Here is a 13,088-nt window from a genome sequence, read left to right as displayed (position 1 = left end):
GTAACTCAGGACTTTCGGTCAATATGGCGGTATAATCCCCCCCGTGTAAGTGGCGGAAGAATCTCTGGCCCCCTATCTATTTGCACTCGTCGGACTGGCGGGTTGGCACGACTCGCCACGCTTTTGAACGAAAATCTACGTATTCTTATGTCATTATATGTAGCGTCAAGGGATTCAGGAGCATTACTGGTGAAACCAATCCCCTGGGCTGTCTTGTGGTTGCCTCTCCAAATGCTGCCCAAGCAAGAAGGAATTGCCCAGTACTTCGTCCTCCTTTCGGCTGTCCAGTACTCAAAAGCTAGGGAAGCCACCCCGACCATGATGGGTCTCTTCAGTGTATCTATCATACATGAGTCCAGAGTCCGCTTGACTTTATTGTGGCCAAAGGTCTGTTCATCCTAAGCGGGTGAGGGTTATTGCCGCGCCGAGGCAGCACCTTTCGAAGTCGAGCGTGACCTTCTCGGCATGACCGCCGTTTCTACTCGAGTTTTTGGGTTACGCGACCTTTCGATGGCCTGAAACTGACTATATGTATGAAGTGCACCTCTTTCAGCCCTGCACTGTTATCCGATGGATGGTAGCATCTCATGCACCTTGCGATTTCACGCATGTTCGAGGGCGTCGGATCCCGTCCTGACAGATGAGCAGTTGGTTTCAGGGAGAGAAGCATCTTCCTCTTGCTCCCAAGCGCGGCAAACGATGTCGGCATATTCAGTCTCCTATATGGCCTGTTCCGGAGCGATCCGCGATGGAAAAAAGGCATACAGCGCGAGATCTTCACAAATCTTATGATACTGGCCTCACTCACAGGGGCCGTGCCGACCTGTCATTCGAGAAATCGGGAAGAACTCAATTCTTTTCGTGCGACTTGGCTTCGGGTAGCAACACAGCACACGCACCACCCATCGCACATGCTTGACACGCCTCTGGCATGCAGTGTTGCACAGGTGCAGTGTTGTGCACTGTCGAGCTCGATCGGTGACCGTTGATATACAGGGGTTGGTTGGACGAGAGAAACGGTCATGTCAGTTTAGATGAGCTGTGGAAAAGTTTTGCCTAGGCATACACACATGACACATAAACGATATGCATACATACTACGATACGTACTGACTCGCATCCGGAGTTAAGTAAGCCATGTATAGGTTATCGTTGCATTGCAGAGATGACTTCATAGCTTCAACCACAAGACATTTCTATGGTAGTTTGTTGTCAAAATAGTGGAGAGGGTCTCTGGACATTGCTTGAGCTCATGCAGGAGGAAAATGTCCGTCTTCATGGCCTGTCGGTAGTTCATAGAGTGTATATGCGGCGTCTGAACATTTGAGCTGTTTTGTCTCCCGTGATAACGGCCGACCGCCTTTTCAACGACTGTTGATCACGTCTATAAGTGGAATGAGGCAATATCTTTTCCCACGTCTTGCTTTCATACCATGGTAGCAAAAACCCATGGCCAGTCGGGATGGGTCCCCCTTCACACATTGCATGCTGTACCTTCCCGTGTGTTTTGAATCCTATTCACATTCTAACATTGAAAAAAGGTTCCAAATTAGGTTCTCTCCCCCCCCCCATGCCGGGCGGACGTGGAGGCGCCGGTGGGTTGTACAACCTTCAAGCACCCGGCTGACGTCTCCTCCCTTCCCGCCTTTGACGCCCCGTTCATATTCGGATTTCAGTCCTGTTGGGGAACACAAGAAAGGACCTTGAGGTTATTGCGCTTGTTGGTTGGCGCGAAGCGGGAAGAAGAACGTCGCGAAGCTAACGGGCTGTCGCGCTTCTCTTCCTGCATGTTTTCCGTCAGCTTCATCGAAATATGACGGCTAGGCTGATGCCGCGGATCCTCCCAGCACTCCAAATCCTTCGATCGAAGATGAAATCCATAGTAAGAGTGGTGTAGGGGGAAGTCCATACGCGGCCATATGCAGCCACATGGAGCCGAGTGAGACACCGAAGGGTAAAATCGATATATCCCATGTCATAGCACTGCTAGGAGGGGTATCGCGGCAGGTACTTGCATCTGTATACTACCTAAGCCCACTAGACCTTACCTCAATATACCTAACCTACCTGCGTACTAACTACATTGAGGTTGCTATAGTACCGTAAGTACGAGGTTTTTGGGACGTGGTAATAATATATATGTGGGATGAGGCTTAGGCTGCTGGTGGGAAATGCCCTACGACCCAATCCCCAATCCTCTACGGTAGTGTCGGCATCAGCGTGCGGCGGTGTCCGCAGTCGCTCCACCCTGGACGGCCTCTGTCTGATTCTGACCAATTTGAGGCAGAGGGTACCTAACAAGTCTGCATCTAGCGCCACGTACGCTGTGTTCCAAGCAGCTGCATCTGATGCGGCAGTGCCACAATGGGCCATGGGCCATCTCGTGCGGCCCGTATGTTGGTGATTCGAGGTGGGATAGGTTAGTTGGTTAGGTACCCAAATCCATTGGAAGAGAACAGCCCGACAAGAGTCTCCCTCTCTCTCTCGCCAACGGTGGTGTGTCACTTTTCATTACGTGACCGAGGAGCAGAAGCGAGTCTAGCCTATATGTAGGTCGACCCATTGAGCTGGAGGCGAAGAGAGTGCATCGCCTCCTTTCTAACCCCGTTTATGAGTTCTGGAAGCTTGAGGTCAGGAATCGAGACTCCAAACCATTCCCGTGTATACTCCCGACTCCACTTGCAATCGCCGGTCAAGGAATATCCTATTTCTTCTTTAGAGGCTGAGCTCGCTGTTGTTTTGTAAACCCAACATTAGCTATAGCTTGACTGTTCCGAATTTGTTTTCTTCGATTGCCTAAGTCTCTGAAGCCTGGCTGCCTTATACCGACAGCAACAACTGCAATCAAGTCAGCGAGGAGGTGGTGAAGGGCTTGCTGGAAGGATTCGCCCAGAGATAAACGCAGAGCGTCAGCAAGGCTGCGAAGCCGGGCGCCAGAAGCTGCATCTTTGACGCCTGATAACAATGCCCTAAGAAACCGCCGATCTCCCTCACCTCATCTCTCATTTACAGCATTAGACAAATATGGTTGGCGGCGTCGATATCAGCTCTTTGCTGCAAAACGGGTATTGGTCGAATACTCGATCTAAAAGCCCAGACCCTAGGTTGTAAGTCGTCCTTCCCAAGCGCTGGACTTGGCTCCAGAGAATCTGTGGGGCAAACTGACTTGAATGTCACGACAGTGCCGCTGCAGTGCAGACCCCTTCCTACCCCTACGACGACTACAGAGCTGTCCCGCGCACAAAACACGACACTCCTGCTATTGGCGGGCGTAGGACCGCCACAGCCACTTTGACTCGTGAACTCCCCCCTGCGCCCATCGTCGAAGACGAGGCGGACTCATTGGCCAAAGAGCATGGCTCTGTTGTTACCGCAAGCCCGGCTGAGGAGCCCCCACACCGCGGGGATGTAGAGCAGCACCCAATTCTTCAGGTCGTTCATGAGCACAACCCGGAACGTCGTTTTGTCATCGTCCCTAATTCGACCGATACTTCGGACGACGACGGCCCGTACGTGGGGACCAGATCAGACCAGAAGTCACCGACTAAGAAGAACGCGCCAAAATTTCCCCAGGCGGAAGAGAAGCCGTTCTACGAGGCAAACACACGCCGCAAGTATGACTCGCTGGCGCCGGAAGTCACAGAAGCTAGTCACAAATCTGAACGCGACGAGCGGGACAGACGCCCAAGCGACGAGCGGCGACGCAGTCGACTCGAGAATCTGCCGTCAATAGTTACAGACTTCGATTATGAAGGGCGGCCCGAAGAGCGGTCTCGAGACCTGCGGCGTGCTCGGTCTGCCACTGGCACCAGCCAGCAGGAGGAAGACTACTTCTCTCCTAGGCGCAGCTCTCGAAACCTTGCCACCGCCGGGCCAATGTTGTCTCCCGAAATTATAAAACACTCTACCAAAGGTAGAGATCGAGCCTATTGGGACTACAGCGGATCGAACACACCGAGCACGCACCACAAACGTAACAAGTCCGGACAGCCCGACGACTCCCACTATGGGAAACCTTTACCAAACCAGAGAAAGCCTGTCGATGACTGTCGGAGGCTGCGCGCAACGAGCCCAACCATGACGAAAAGGCATTCTGCAATCGAGGTGCCCAGAAACACGCGGAGACCGTCTATTGAGCACCGTAACTATTCAGAAGTACCTCCGTCTAGGTCCGGTCGGAAGAGCCCATCACCCCCTCAGCCTCAACCTAAGAGGGAATCTCTTAAGCCACGTGCCTCCAGTTTCCGGAGCCAGCGGGAGCCTTCGTCGTATGGCGATGACCGGCGCTCGAAGGAGGACCGGTACTCTTCTTCTCCACACCTCGAAGATCGCAATTCCGCTGGAGAAGATGAGCGACGGCATGATGAACGTCGACGCCTCCGCAAATCGGTGATTCACGATGAGCGTGATGGATACCTGGCTACCCCGGTAGAGTTGCGACCTGCCGGTGGGAGAGGTTCTAAACCAAGCTCTCCACTTGCATCACCCAGGGCCTCGCGGGGGGATTTCTACCGTGACCGAAACGGAGAGCCGCCATCGCCAAGCTCCCGTAGTGCAACATTTCCATCAGCCAAGGATGGCAGGGCATCAGATAGGAGCTATTTTCTTCCCGATGATTCACCCGCACCAACCTTATCTCGGGCTTCTACAGCCCGTACGGCTGCCAGCACTGCCGCTTCCTCGGCCTTTCCAGTCATCACTGGTATTACGGCATCTTTGTTGGACTCTCCGACTAAGAGAGGTTCAAACCTGGCTTCGAAGCCCCCAAGTATCCATTCGGTCGTAGATACCCGCTCTATTTCACCTTCTTCCCCGACTGCAGTTTCTACGCCCCTACAGCAAGCGTGGCCGCCGCCTAAGTTTGACCCTGTTCAAGATGGGTCACATCCGGCTGCGTTAGCAGCTTCTTACAGACGGTTTTCAGAAGACATTAGTCGAGGGGAACTGCCAGATCTTCCCGATTGCCCTAGAATGAGTGAGGAAGCTGGCCATATGGACTGGCTTTCGCTGCCACGTTGCAACAATTTCAACATATGTCCCTCTTGCTACCAGTCTGCATTTGAGAACACGAGGTTCAGGCATCTCTTCGTTCCTGCACCCTTTCGGTCACTTGACCGGCCTCTGAAATGTGACTTTGGGACATCGGAGTGGTATCATATCGCCTGGTTACTGACGCACAAATACAACAAGCCAGACCTGAGACTGTTCCATGGCATAGCGAATGTCGCAGCGAACAACCAGCCCTGCACAGGACCTGTGGAAGATTATCGGTTCTGGCATACAATCAAGGATCCTGCTACCCAAAGACCAGTTCGAAAATTCAAGATATGCCTCAGCTGTGCCAAGACGGTCGAGGCCCTGCTGCCAAACCTTTTTGGCGTCTTTGTCCCCATGGACTCACCGGCCGAGACTACCAGAGGAGTCTGTGACATGCACAATGTCGGTTATAACGGCGCAAGGAAGCGCTTTATGCTCTATTTCGATGCGATGGAGACAGTTTCAGACCAAGCTCTGGCAGCCAACAGGACGCCTGACATGCGGCTTCTAGCCGACAAGGTCCGCGAGATCTGCAAAACGGACGAATGTGCGTACGGCCGCCCCGTGTCGAACCGGAAGTGGTACACGATGCGGTCCATCCCCGGGGTGACAGTGTGCCCGGAGTGCTTCAACGAGGTGGTCATGCCGGAGCTGGCGCGCGACGACTCGGGCGTGCAGGGCAACTTCCTGCACAACCCGCAGCCGCTGGCAAGCGCGGCGTGCCAGCTCTACTCGCCGCGGATGCGCAGCGCCTTCCTGAAGGCGGTGCGCAAGCGCGACCTGCGGTACTTCGAGGCCAAGGTCCGCGAGCGCCGGGCCAAGGAGCACGAGATCTACGCCAAGATGGCCGGGCTGGACAGGAACGTCCTGGGCCCCGAGTGGTGCGATGCGGAGATGTACAGACTGCAGCGCGAATGGCAGAGGTGGGAGTAGAGTGAAGCAGAGTAAAGCAAGCAAGCAAGTAAAGTTTGGCAGGATTCTTTTTGGTTACCTACACTAGATATTTATTACCTATTGATGTACATAGACGGATGGGGGAAACGGCTTCTATTCGGAGGGGTCATGACTTGATGAAATCACGAGATGAATAATGAAATGAATTATGCGATCTGAGGCTATTTCCTCCCTCTTCCCTTCCCAGCATATGTCACACACAACTTGTTGGTTCTATACAGAAACTGGCACATTTACCTGGGCAGCGAATAGGTGATATTAAAGTAGTATTACAACAATAAATGAAGTTATATTATTACCAATTGTCCTATAACATTTAATATGGAAGGAGCTACGGCTCGACCGTCGACGTAGGTCTATCTACTCGGAAGTCGCACCAACCCTGCTGGGTCCATTCCATCGCTAGTTTCCCATTATCGCCATATATTTTCTAAGCCGCAAGAACTGAGTTATTGTTTAATAAAATTAAAACAGAATAGATATCAGCTTTTGAATGCTCGGAGACCGACTGAGAATCCGACGAGGTAGTAGTGGGGTCACGTGGATAGGTTAGCCGCATCCTGAAGCTAAGCCAGAATCGGTTAGAAGCAAGTATGATGATGGCTTGATCAGCTTTGAGCCACCAAAGGATGAGTCGATTATCCGAGTGCTTACTTACGCTGGTAAGTTTTCGTCACTGCCGTACACCCGATAGGTTCTGACGGTCCTATTCGCAGCATGATATTTTCTGCCTCGCCATAAGGTAGCACAAAACCATAGTCGGATCTCGCATTCGATACACCTTCATCCTTCTAGTCGTCAATACCCCGGTCGAAGCGCTCGCTATCGACCTTGCCCGTCATGTCAAGCTTCCTACGGCGGTCGACTAGCCTCGCGCACCTATCAAGGTCCTCGCTGAGCGCGTACACGCGCTCGACAACGTCAAGGATAGCCCGGATCTCGCCCATTGCACCCTCCCTCTGGGCGTCGCAGCACTTGCGCCTCCAGCAGCACCCCCGATACTACTCCGAGGAAAAGAACAAGCAGCCGAAAGAGACCCCGGAGCACGACAAGGACGGCTCCAAGAAGGAGCCCGAGGTCCAGAGCACTTCGTCGCCCGGTCCCGCCAAGGCCGAAGCCGAATCCGAAGCACCCAAAACCGAGGATGGCGCCACCCAGTACCAGCTGCCCGAAGGGTGGGTTCACCTCACCCAAGCCGAGTTCGAGGAGCTGGACCAGATGAGCGACCGTGGCGGCAAGTGGTGGAGCATTACCTACAATGGCAAGAGTACCAAGGAAGTTGTTGCTATGCTCCAGAAGACCGGCGTTCCCGTCGAGCTTCGCGATCTAATCCAGAAGAAGCTCCAGGGCGAATTCGCACTGCAAGATAGCTACAAGCTCCTCATGTCGTTGAATACAGTTGCGTCACAGCTGGCCGATCGCATCATCGAGGTCGAAAAGGCTGAAGAGAAGGCTGAAAAGGAAGGCAAGAAGCCTGCGGATGGCATATTCAACGCCAAAACCCCCGACAACGAGCAGAACCAAGGATCGAAATCGGAAGATGGCAAGACCTCCGAATCACCACAACAACAGGAGAAGAAGAAAAAAAGCGATCGACGCCTCCACCAGCAGCCGACAGCAACCCCCTGAGGAGCAACGACTGGCTTACTACTATCGTTGGCACCCTTGTTGCTTATTGGTTATACAATTCTATGTTTGACGAAAGCTCACGTGAGATCACCTGGCAAGAGCTTCGCAAGAACTTCCTCGAGAAGGGTCTGGTGGACAAATTGGTGGTGGTGGGCCGACGTGTTCGCGTGGAGCTAAACAAGGAGGCAACTGCTTCAATGTATCCTGACTCCATGGCTACGCGGCCAGGCTTCAGTTACTACTTCTCTATTGGGTCCGCTGACGTCTTTGAGAGGCACCTGGACGAGGCGCAGGAAGAATTGGGCATTCCTCCATCGGATAGGATCCCCGTCAGCTACGTCGGAGACAGTACATTATTGGCCATTGTCGGAACCTTTGGACCTACACTACTATTTGTTGGTCTGCTATACTGGATGACGCGGCGCGGAACCGGTGGCGGAGCAGGCGGCGGCGGTATGTTTGGGTTCGGCAAGAGTAAGGCCAAGCGTTTCAACGTTGAGTCAGCAGTTACGGTCAAATTTGCCGATGTGGCAGGTATGAACGAGGCAAAGGCAGAAATCATGGAGTTCGTGAGCTTTCTCCAGAAGCCCGAGAAGTTCCAAAGATTGGGCGCCAAGATCCCACGCGGTGCCATTCTCTCTGGACCTCCCGGTACTGGTAAAACCCTGCTGGCAAAGGCCACGGCTGGCGAGTCGGGGGTGCCCTTCTTCAGCGTCAGTGGTTCCGAGTTTGTGGAGATGTTCGTCGGTGTCGGTGCCTCTCGAGTCCGAGACTTGTTTGCGACCGCTCGAAAGCAGACCCCCTGTATCATCTTTATCGACGAGATTGACGCCATTGGTCGGTCTCGAGCTGAAGGGAACAAGGGGTTCGGCGGCAATGACGAGCGCGAAGCCACGCTTAACCAGATTCTGACGGAGATGGACGGTTTCAACACGACGGACCAGATCGTCGTCCTGGCCGGTACCAACAGAGCCGATGTTCTGGACAAGGCCCTGATGAGACCAGGCCGATTTGACCGACACATCTACATCGACAGACCCACCATGACTGGTCGCCAAGATATTTTCAAGGTCTATCTCAAGAAGGTTGTCACCAACGAAGAGCAGGAGCATCTCAGCGGCAGACTCGCAGCTTTAACACCAGGTTTTGCCGGTGCTGACATCGCGAACTGCGTCAACGAAGCTGCCCTCGTTGGTAAGTTCATATTATCTCTTAATCATCCTGGTAGTACATGAAGTGACCTATTCTTTTAGCTGCTCGAGTCAATGCCCCCACCATCACCATGCAACACTTCGAACAGGCTATTGAGCGTGTCATTGGTGGTCTGGAACGCAAATCGCTCGTCCTGAACCCCGAAGAAAAGCGAACTGTGGCCTACCATGAAGCTGGCCACGCTATTTGCGGGTGGTATTTCAAGTATGCCGATCCGCTTCTTAAGGTCTCCATCATCCCACGTGGCCAAGGCGCTCTTGGTTATGCGCAGTACCTACCGGGAGACGCGTATCTTATGAGCGAGAGGCAACTCTTAGACCGTATGGCCATGACTCTGGGCGGTCGTATTTCGGAGGAGCTGCATTTCAGTACCGTCACAACGGGAGCCAGCGATGACTTCAAGAAGGTGACCGGTATGGCCAACGCCATGGTGACGCAGTGGGGCATGTCGAAGAAGGTTGGGCCTATGCATTTCCAGAAGGACCAGAACGAACTGGTCAAGCCTTTTGCAGAAGCCACGGCGCAAGTAATCGACTCGGAGGTCAGACGTATCGTCGATCAGGCCTACAAGCAATGCAAGGACCTCCTGGTCGAGAGGCAGAAGGAAGTCGGACTCGTAGCCGAGGAGCTGTTGTCGAAAGAGGTCTTGACGCGGGACGACATGGTGCGGCTGCTGGGCCCCCGGCCGTTCGACGACCGGGACGACTTCACCAAGTACTTCGGTGGAAAGAAGCCGGACGACAAGACGCCGCCGCCGCCGCCGCCCACCGAGGGGCTGGGCCAGCCGTCCATTCCCCCGCAGCCGGCCATTTTCAAGCGGTTAGGGAACGAGATAAAATAAAAGTTGGTTGGGTCCTCCTCCCTCTAGATAGGTTGTGCAGATTGTGCAGAGCAATACGGCGTCAAGGCTGTGCATGGAAGCTCTCAACTTATCATGTGTACGTTTATTTGGTTTCGAATCCCAGCGACCTGTACAGATAGGAAATAGACATTTGTCGCACGAACCTGTGTGTTCCATGGATTGATAATGCTGTGTTTGCACCAGCTGAGGAGTTGACATATGTTCCTTGTCGGTAGAGTCGAAACCCTGAAATACTCGATATTTATGCTGGTGTAGTCGTTTAGAAGGCGTCTCTTGTCATCCTCTTATGCGTATCTACTATAAGTGTTTGTCCGAGTATAGAAGCGACAGTCCAGCTACTAGAGTATCCCTTTAGAAGGTAGGGAATGTATTTTTCTAGAATCAACGCTATTTTATGAGCTTGTAGGGAGTAGGTTATGACACATTATCCACTGAATAACAATTAGACCGTACTACCCTACCACATGGCATCCTTCTATGCAGTCATCAGTTTGTTCCCACCCCCTTGTAGAAATCCGTCTGACATGAGCACATTCACTGGGAGCAGATGTCATACTGCATTCATGATGTAGGCTCTATCCGTACGGAAAATAAAATAGATAGATTGGTGCCGTATGTTGAGCGACCATGGTTCTCTTCTCGGGTCTTAGACACACAGCTGTCAGAATTCGGCCGGCTCGCTGGGGGGGGTTCACGTTCGTTCGTTCGGTCGTTCGTCCGTCCAGACTAGCCCAGACACGACAAGGTAAATTGTCTCATTTATATTGATCGTAACCTTCATGTTATGTCGTGCAGAACACCCGGACCTGTCTGCCTGTGTCCGCTGCCAATGTAACTTGTTGACAAACACACTCTGCCAGCCCATTTCATGTTTTTTTCTTATTACTGTGTCGTGTCTTGTTGTTGCCCTCAGTGCCATGATAACAAACCTCGGGCTAATTCCCCAATACGGGGATGTAACCTTTCCTTTATCCGAAGCGAGCCTCCGCAAATCTTTCTTCCTGTGATTGCACACCACTTAGCCCCTGCATTGACCTGTCGATCCTTACTCGCTGCCCCCTGCTGTTCCCCCTGTCGTCTAGGCCGTGTTCGGCAAGGCGGCACGAGCTAATTACCTCTTAGCAGCTGCATCGTAAATTGAGCAAAGAACAATCGCTCGACCTGCAGCCTCGATTCGACTCTATTGCCCGTTTCGGTGGCAGGCACAGGTGGTTCTCGTCACCCAATGTGATGCGCCAATGCAAATATTGCCTTTCCCCCCGCACGCGCCTTCCTCAACCCGTCTGAGATCTTCAGGAAGAAAAAGGAAAGAGCCCAAAAGTGGGAGAAAAAAAAATTGGAAAGAACAAGACGGCCCATCAGGGCGCGGCTGGCCAGTTACGTACGCCGTCTTACTGGTTTGTGTGGGCAACATGCCGCGCCGGAGGGGATTAAGGCGAAATCAACATTACCTACTTACTTATCGTGATGACAATTGCCTTGTTCCCAACTAAGAACGTCACTATTCCCACCCGGGTATGATGGTAGATTTGCTCGTTTGTTAGAGAATCGAGTAGGGTCCCTAGTATGTGATCGTAGCCTTGCCGCCCGGGGGAGGCTGGCATCGATTCATGTTTCCTTTTCTCGTTTCGTTTACCGTAACATTTTCGCTCCCCATACGCGCCTGGAATACGACACAAAACTCTGTTCGTTTGCTTTCCCTTCTATGGGTAGACGTTGTTGACGCCTTTTTCTTTACCCAGCTTGTTCAGTAACAAGCTGTCTGCCTGTGCACCCCAGTTTTGTGCTTGACTGCGCAACTTTTCTCTCGTCGGTCTTCTTCCGCTCTTCTACACATGGGCAGTCGGCATACATCCCATCTATCCTGACCCCACGATTTACTACTGTCAACCGCCAACGGCTATCCTCCTGTGAACAGTCAATCTGAGATATATATCTCTATAAATATATCTCTCCGGGTTTCGCTACTTGCCGGCTGTAGCTCGGTCTTCTTGTGGGCTGATTCTGGAACCACGACCAACAAGAGGAGTTCTCGTTATATCACAACCCAATTATAGCCCGGGCCAAATAAAATCACCAAAAAGCTGGATTTTATGCTACATACTCGACGAAGACTTTGGTGGAGCGACACACAGGCCAGTGGCAGAGATACCGTACCGCATAACTTGGACCAGCAAACCCGAATTTGAAATGCCATGAACACCATGACTGGAAGAGCAGGACCGAGACGCGTCGGCTTGCCTCGCGCCAAGTCGACATCCAACATGGTCGACTCGACCTTCTCTCGAGAGGCGTTCCGTGACATAGCCCGTGACGCCGCGGTCGAGAGGGACAACCTTCGCGCTTTGGCCGAGTTCTTCCGGACGACGATACCACCCTCTGAAACTCGAAACAGCCTATCCGCAGATGAGGAGTGCACGGTATTCTGTGGAGCGGACGGGAGGAAGCTGCTGTGGTCCGGGCAATCGCTGCGTGGAAGGGCCAAGAGGTCAAGGTCACAGCAATTCCAGCCAGCCTCAGCACACCTGCCCAGCGGTGTTACTTTGGAGACGACGGCTGACGGAAACCCCTATGCTCTGATATCTCTGCCCATATGCATAGAGGGAAGTGGCCCTTGGTTCCAGGCTCCAGATACAATCTTCAGGGCCCCCACTCAAATCACAACCCAGAACACAACCCCTCCAGCAGCGGGCCCTGGTGGTAATGGAGGGTGGTGGCCTGAAAGGACATCGTCACGAGGCACCATGAGTCCCACGACCCCTTTACCTGCCATCCCCTCCCGACGATCATCTATAGGAGTGTCGGCGGCGCGGAAGGCGCTGAAGAATACCTCGAAGCCGGAGCGGGGCCAGCAGCAGCACCACTTGCCCATTCACGAGGCTCGTCCGCTAGACAGTATAATGTTTGTTCAGAAACATGATGGACCTGAGCCGTTGGGATCATCCTCAGCCTCAGCCTCAGAACCTTCTGAACAAATCACACGAGCAGTCAAGGCACTGGAGCATTCGGCGGCAGTACAGGCAGCACACGCTCTATTGCCAGGATGCGAAGTCTCCGGCGCAGATCCGACAAGCGCTTCTTCTGTTAAAACAGCCACGCCGCATTCTGATGGCACAAAGGAAATGCGGCAATGCGCAGTGGCCCATGCCATCCCCGGCAGCATCATTGCCGCCAACGCCCTCTTTACACCACCGAAGGCAGATGTCGAAAGTATTTAGCCCTGGCGGAGCGGGTAGTCCAGCATCGACTACTTCGCCTTGCAAATCTCCCAGAGGCTTGACGAACATTGCCGTCCAATCAGGGCTGCAAGTGCCTCGAGCTAATATTCTTCCTGATTCGCCGGGTTTTGCTAAGATGCTAGCTTCAACAACGTTTCCCTCGCCTCCCAGTAGCT

At 53.1% G+C, this 13,088-nt stretch overlaps 4 protein-coding genes across 4 annotated transcripts; all 4 read left to right on the top strand.

The window, feature by feature from the left end:
- Positions 1-3,024: 3,024 nt before the first annotated feature.
- Positions 3,025-5,970, top strand: PG994_008772 (uncharacterized protein; the record flags this gene model as incomplete). The annotated part of the gene is made up of 2 exons (XM_066860181.1): positions 3,025-3,107; positions 3,183-5,970. 2 exons carry the CDS (start codon positions 3,025-3,027, stop codon positions 5,968-5,970), a joined length of 2,871 nt encoding a protein of 956 aa, XP_066713770.1.
- An 861-nt stretch (positions 5,971-6,831) lies between these two features.
- On the top strand, positions 6,832-7,620 carry PG994_008771 (mitochondrial respiratory chain complexes assembly protein rca1-like protein; the record flags this gene model as incomplete). Its single annotated transcript, XM_066860180.1, has 1 exon — positions 6,832-7,620. One exon carries the CDS (start codon positions 6,832-6,834, stop codon positions 7,618-7,620), a length of 789 nt encoding a protein of 262 aa, XP_066713769.1.
- A 62-nt stretch (positions 7,621-7,682) lies between these two features.
- On the top strand, positions 7,683-9,673 carry PG994_008770 (uncharacterized protein; the record flags this gene model as incomplete). Its single annotated transcript, XM_066860179.1, has 2 exons — positions 7,683-8,814; positions 8,874-9,673. The coding sequence occupies 2 exons, from the start codon at positions 7,683-7,685 to the stop codon at positions 9,671-9,673; spliced, it is 1,932 nt and encodes a 643-aa protein (XP_066713768.1).
- Positions 9,674-11,898: 2,225 nt separating this feature from the next.
- Positions 11,899-12,912, top strand: PG994_008769 (uncharacterized protein; the record flags this gene model as incomplete). The annotated part of the gene is made up of 1 exon (XM_066860178.1): positions 11,899-12,912. The coding sequence occupies one exon, from the start codon at positions 11,899-11,901 to the stop codon at positions 12,910-12,912; it is 1,014 nt and encodes a 337-aa protein (XP_066713767.1).
- Between the last annotated feature and the right edge of the window lie 176 nt (positions 12,913-13,088).

The sequence above is a fragment of the Apiospora phragmitis genome (genome assembly GCF_038363925.1).
Source record: "Apiospora phragmitis strain CBS 135458 chromosome Unknown utg000008l:1.0-3514335.0:1.0-3519231.0, whole genome shotgun sequence".
Lineage (NCBI taxonomy): Eukaryota > Fungi > Ascomycota > Sordariomycetes > Amphisphaeriales > Apiosporaceae > Apiospora > Apiospora phragmitis.
This window is presented reverse-complemented; position numbering and strand designations above follow the sequence as displayed.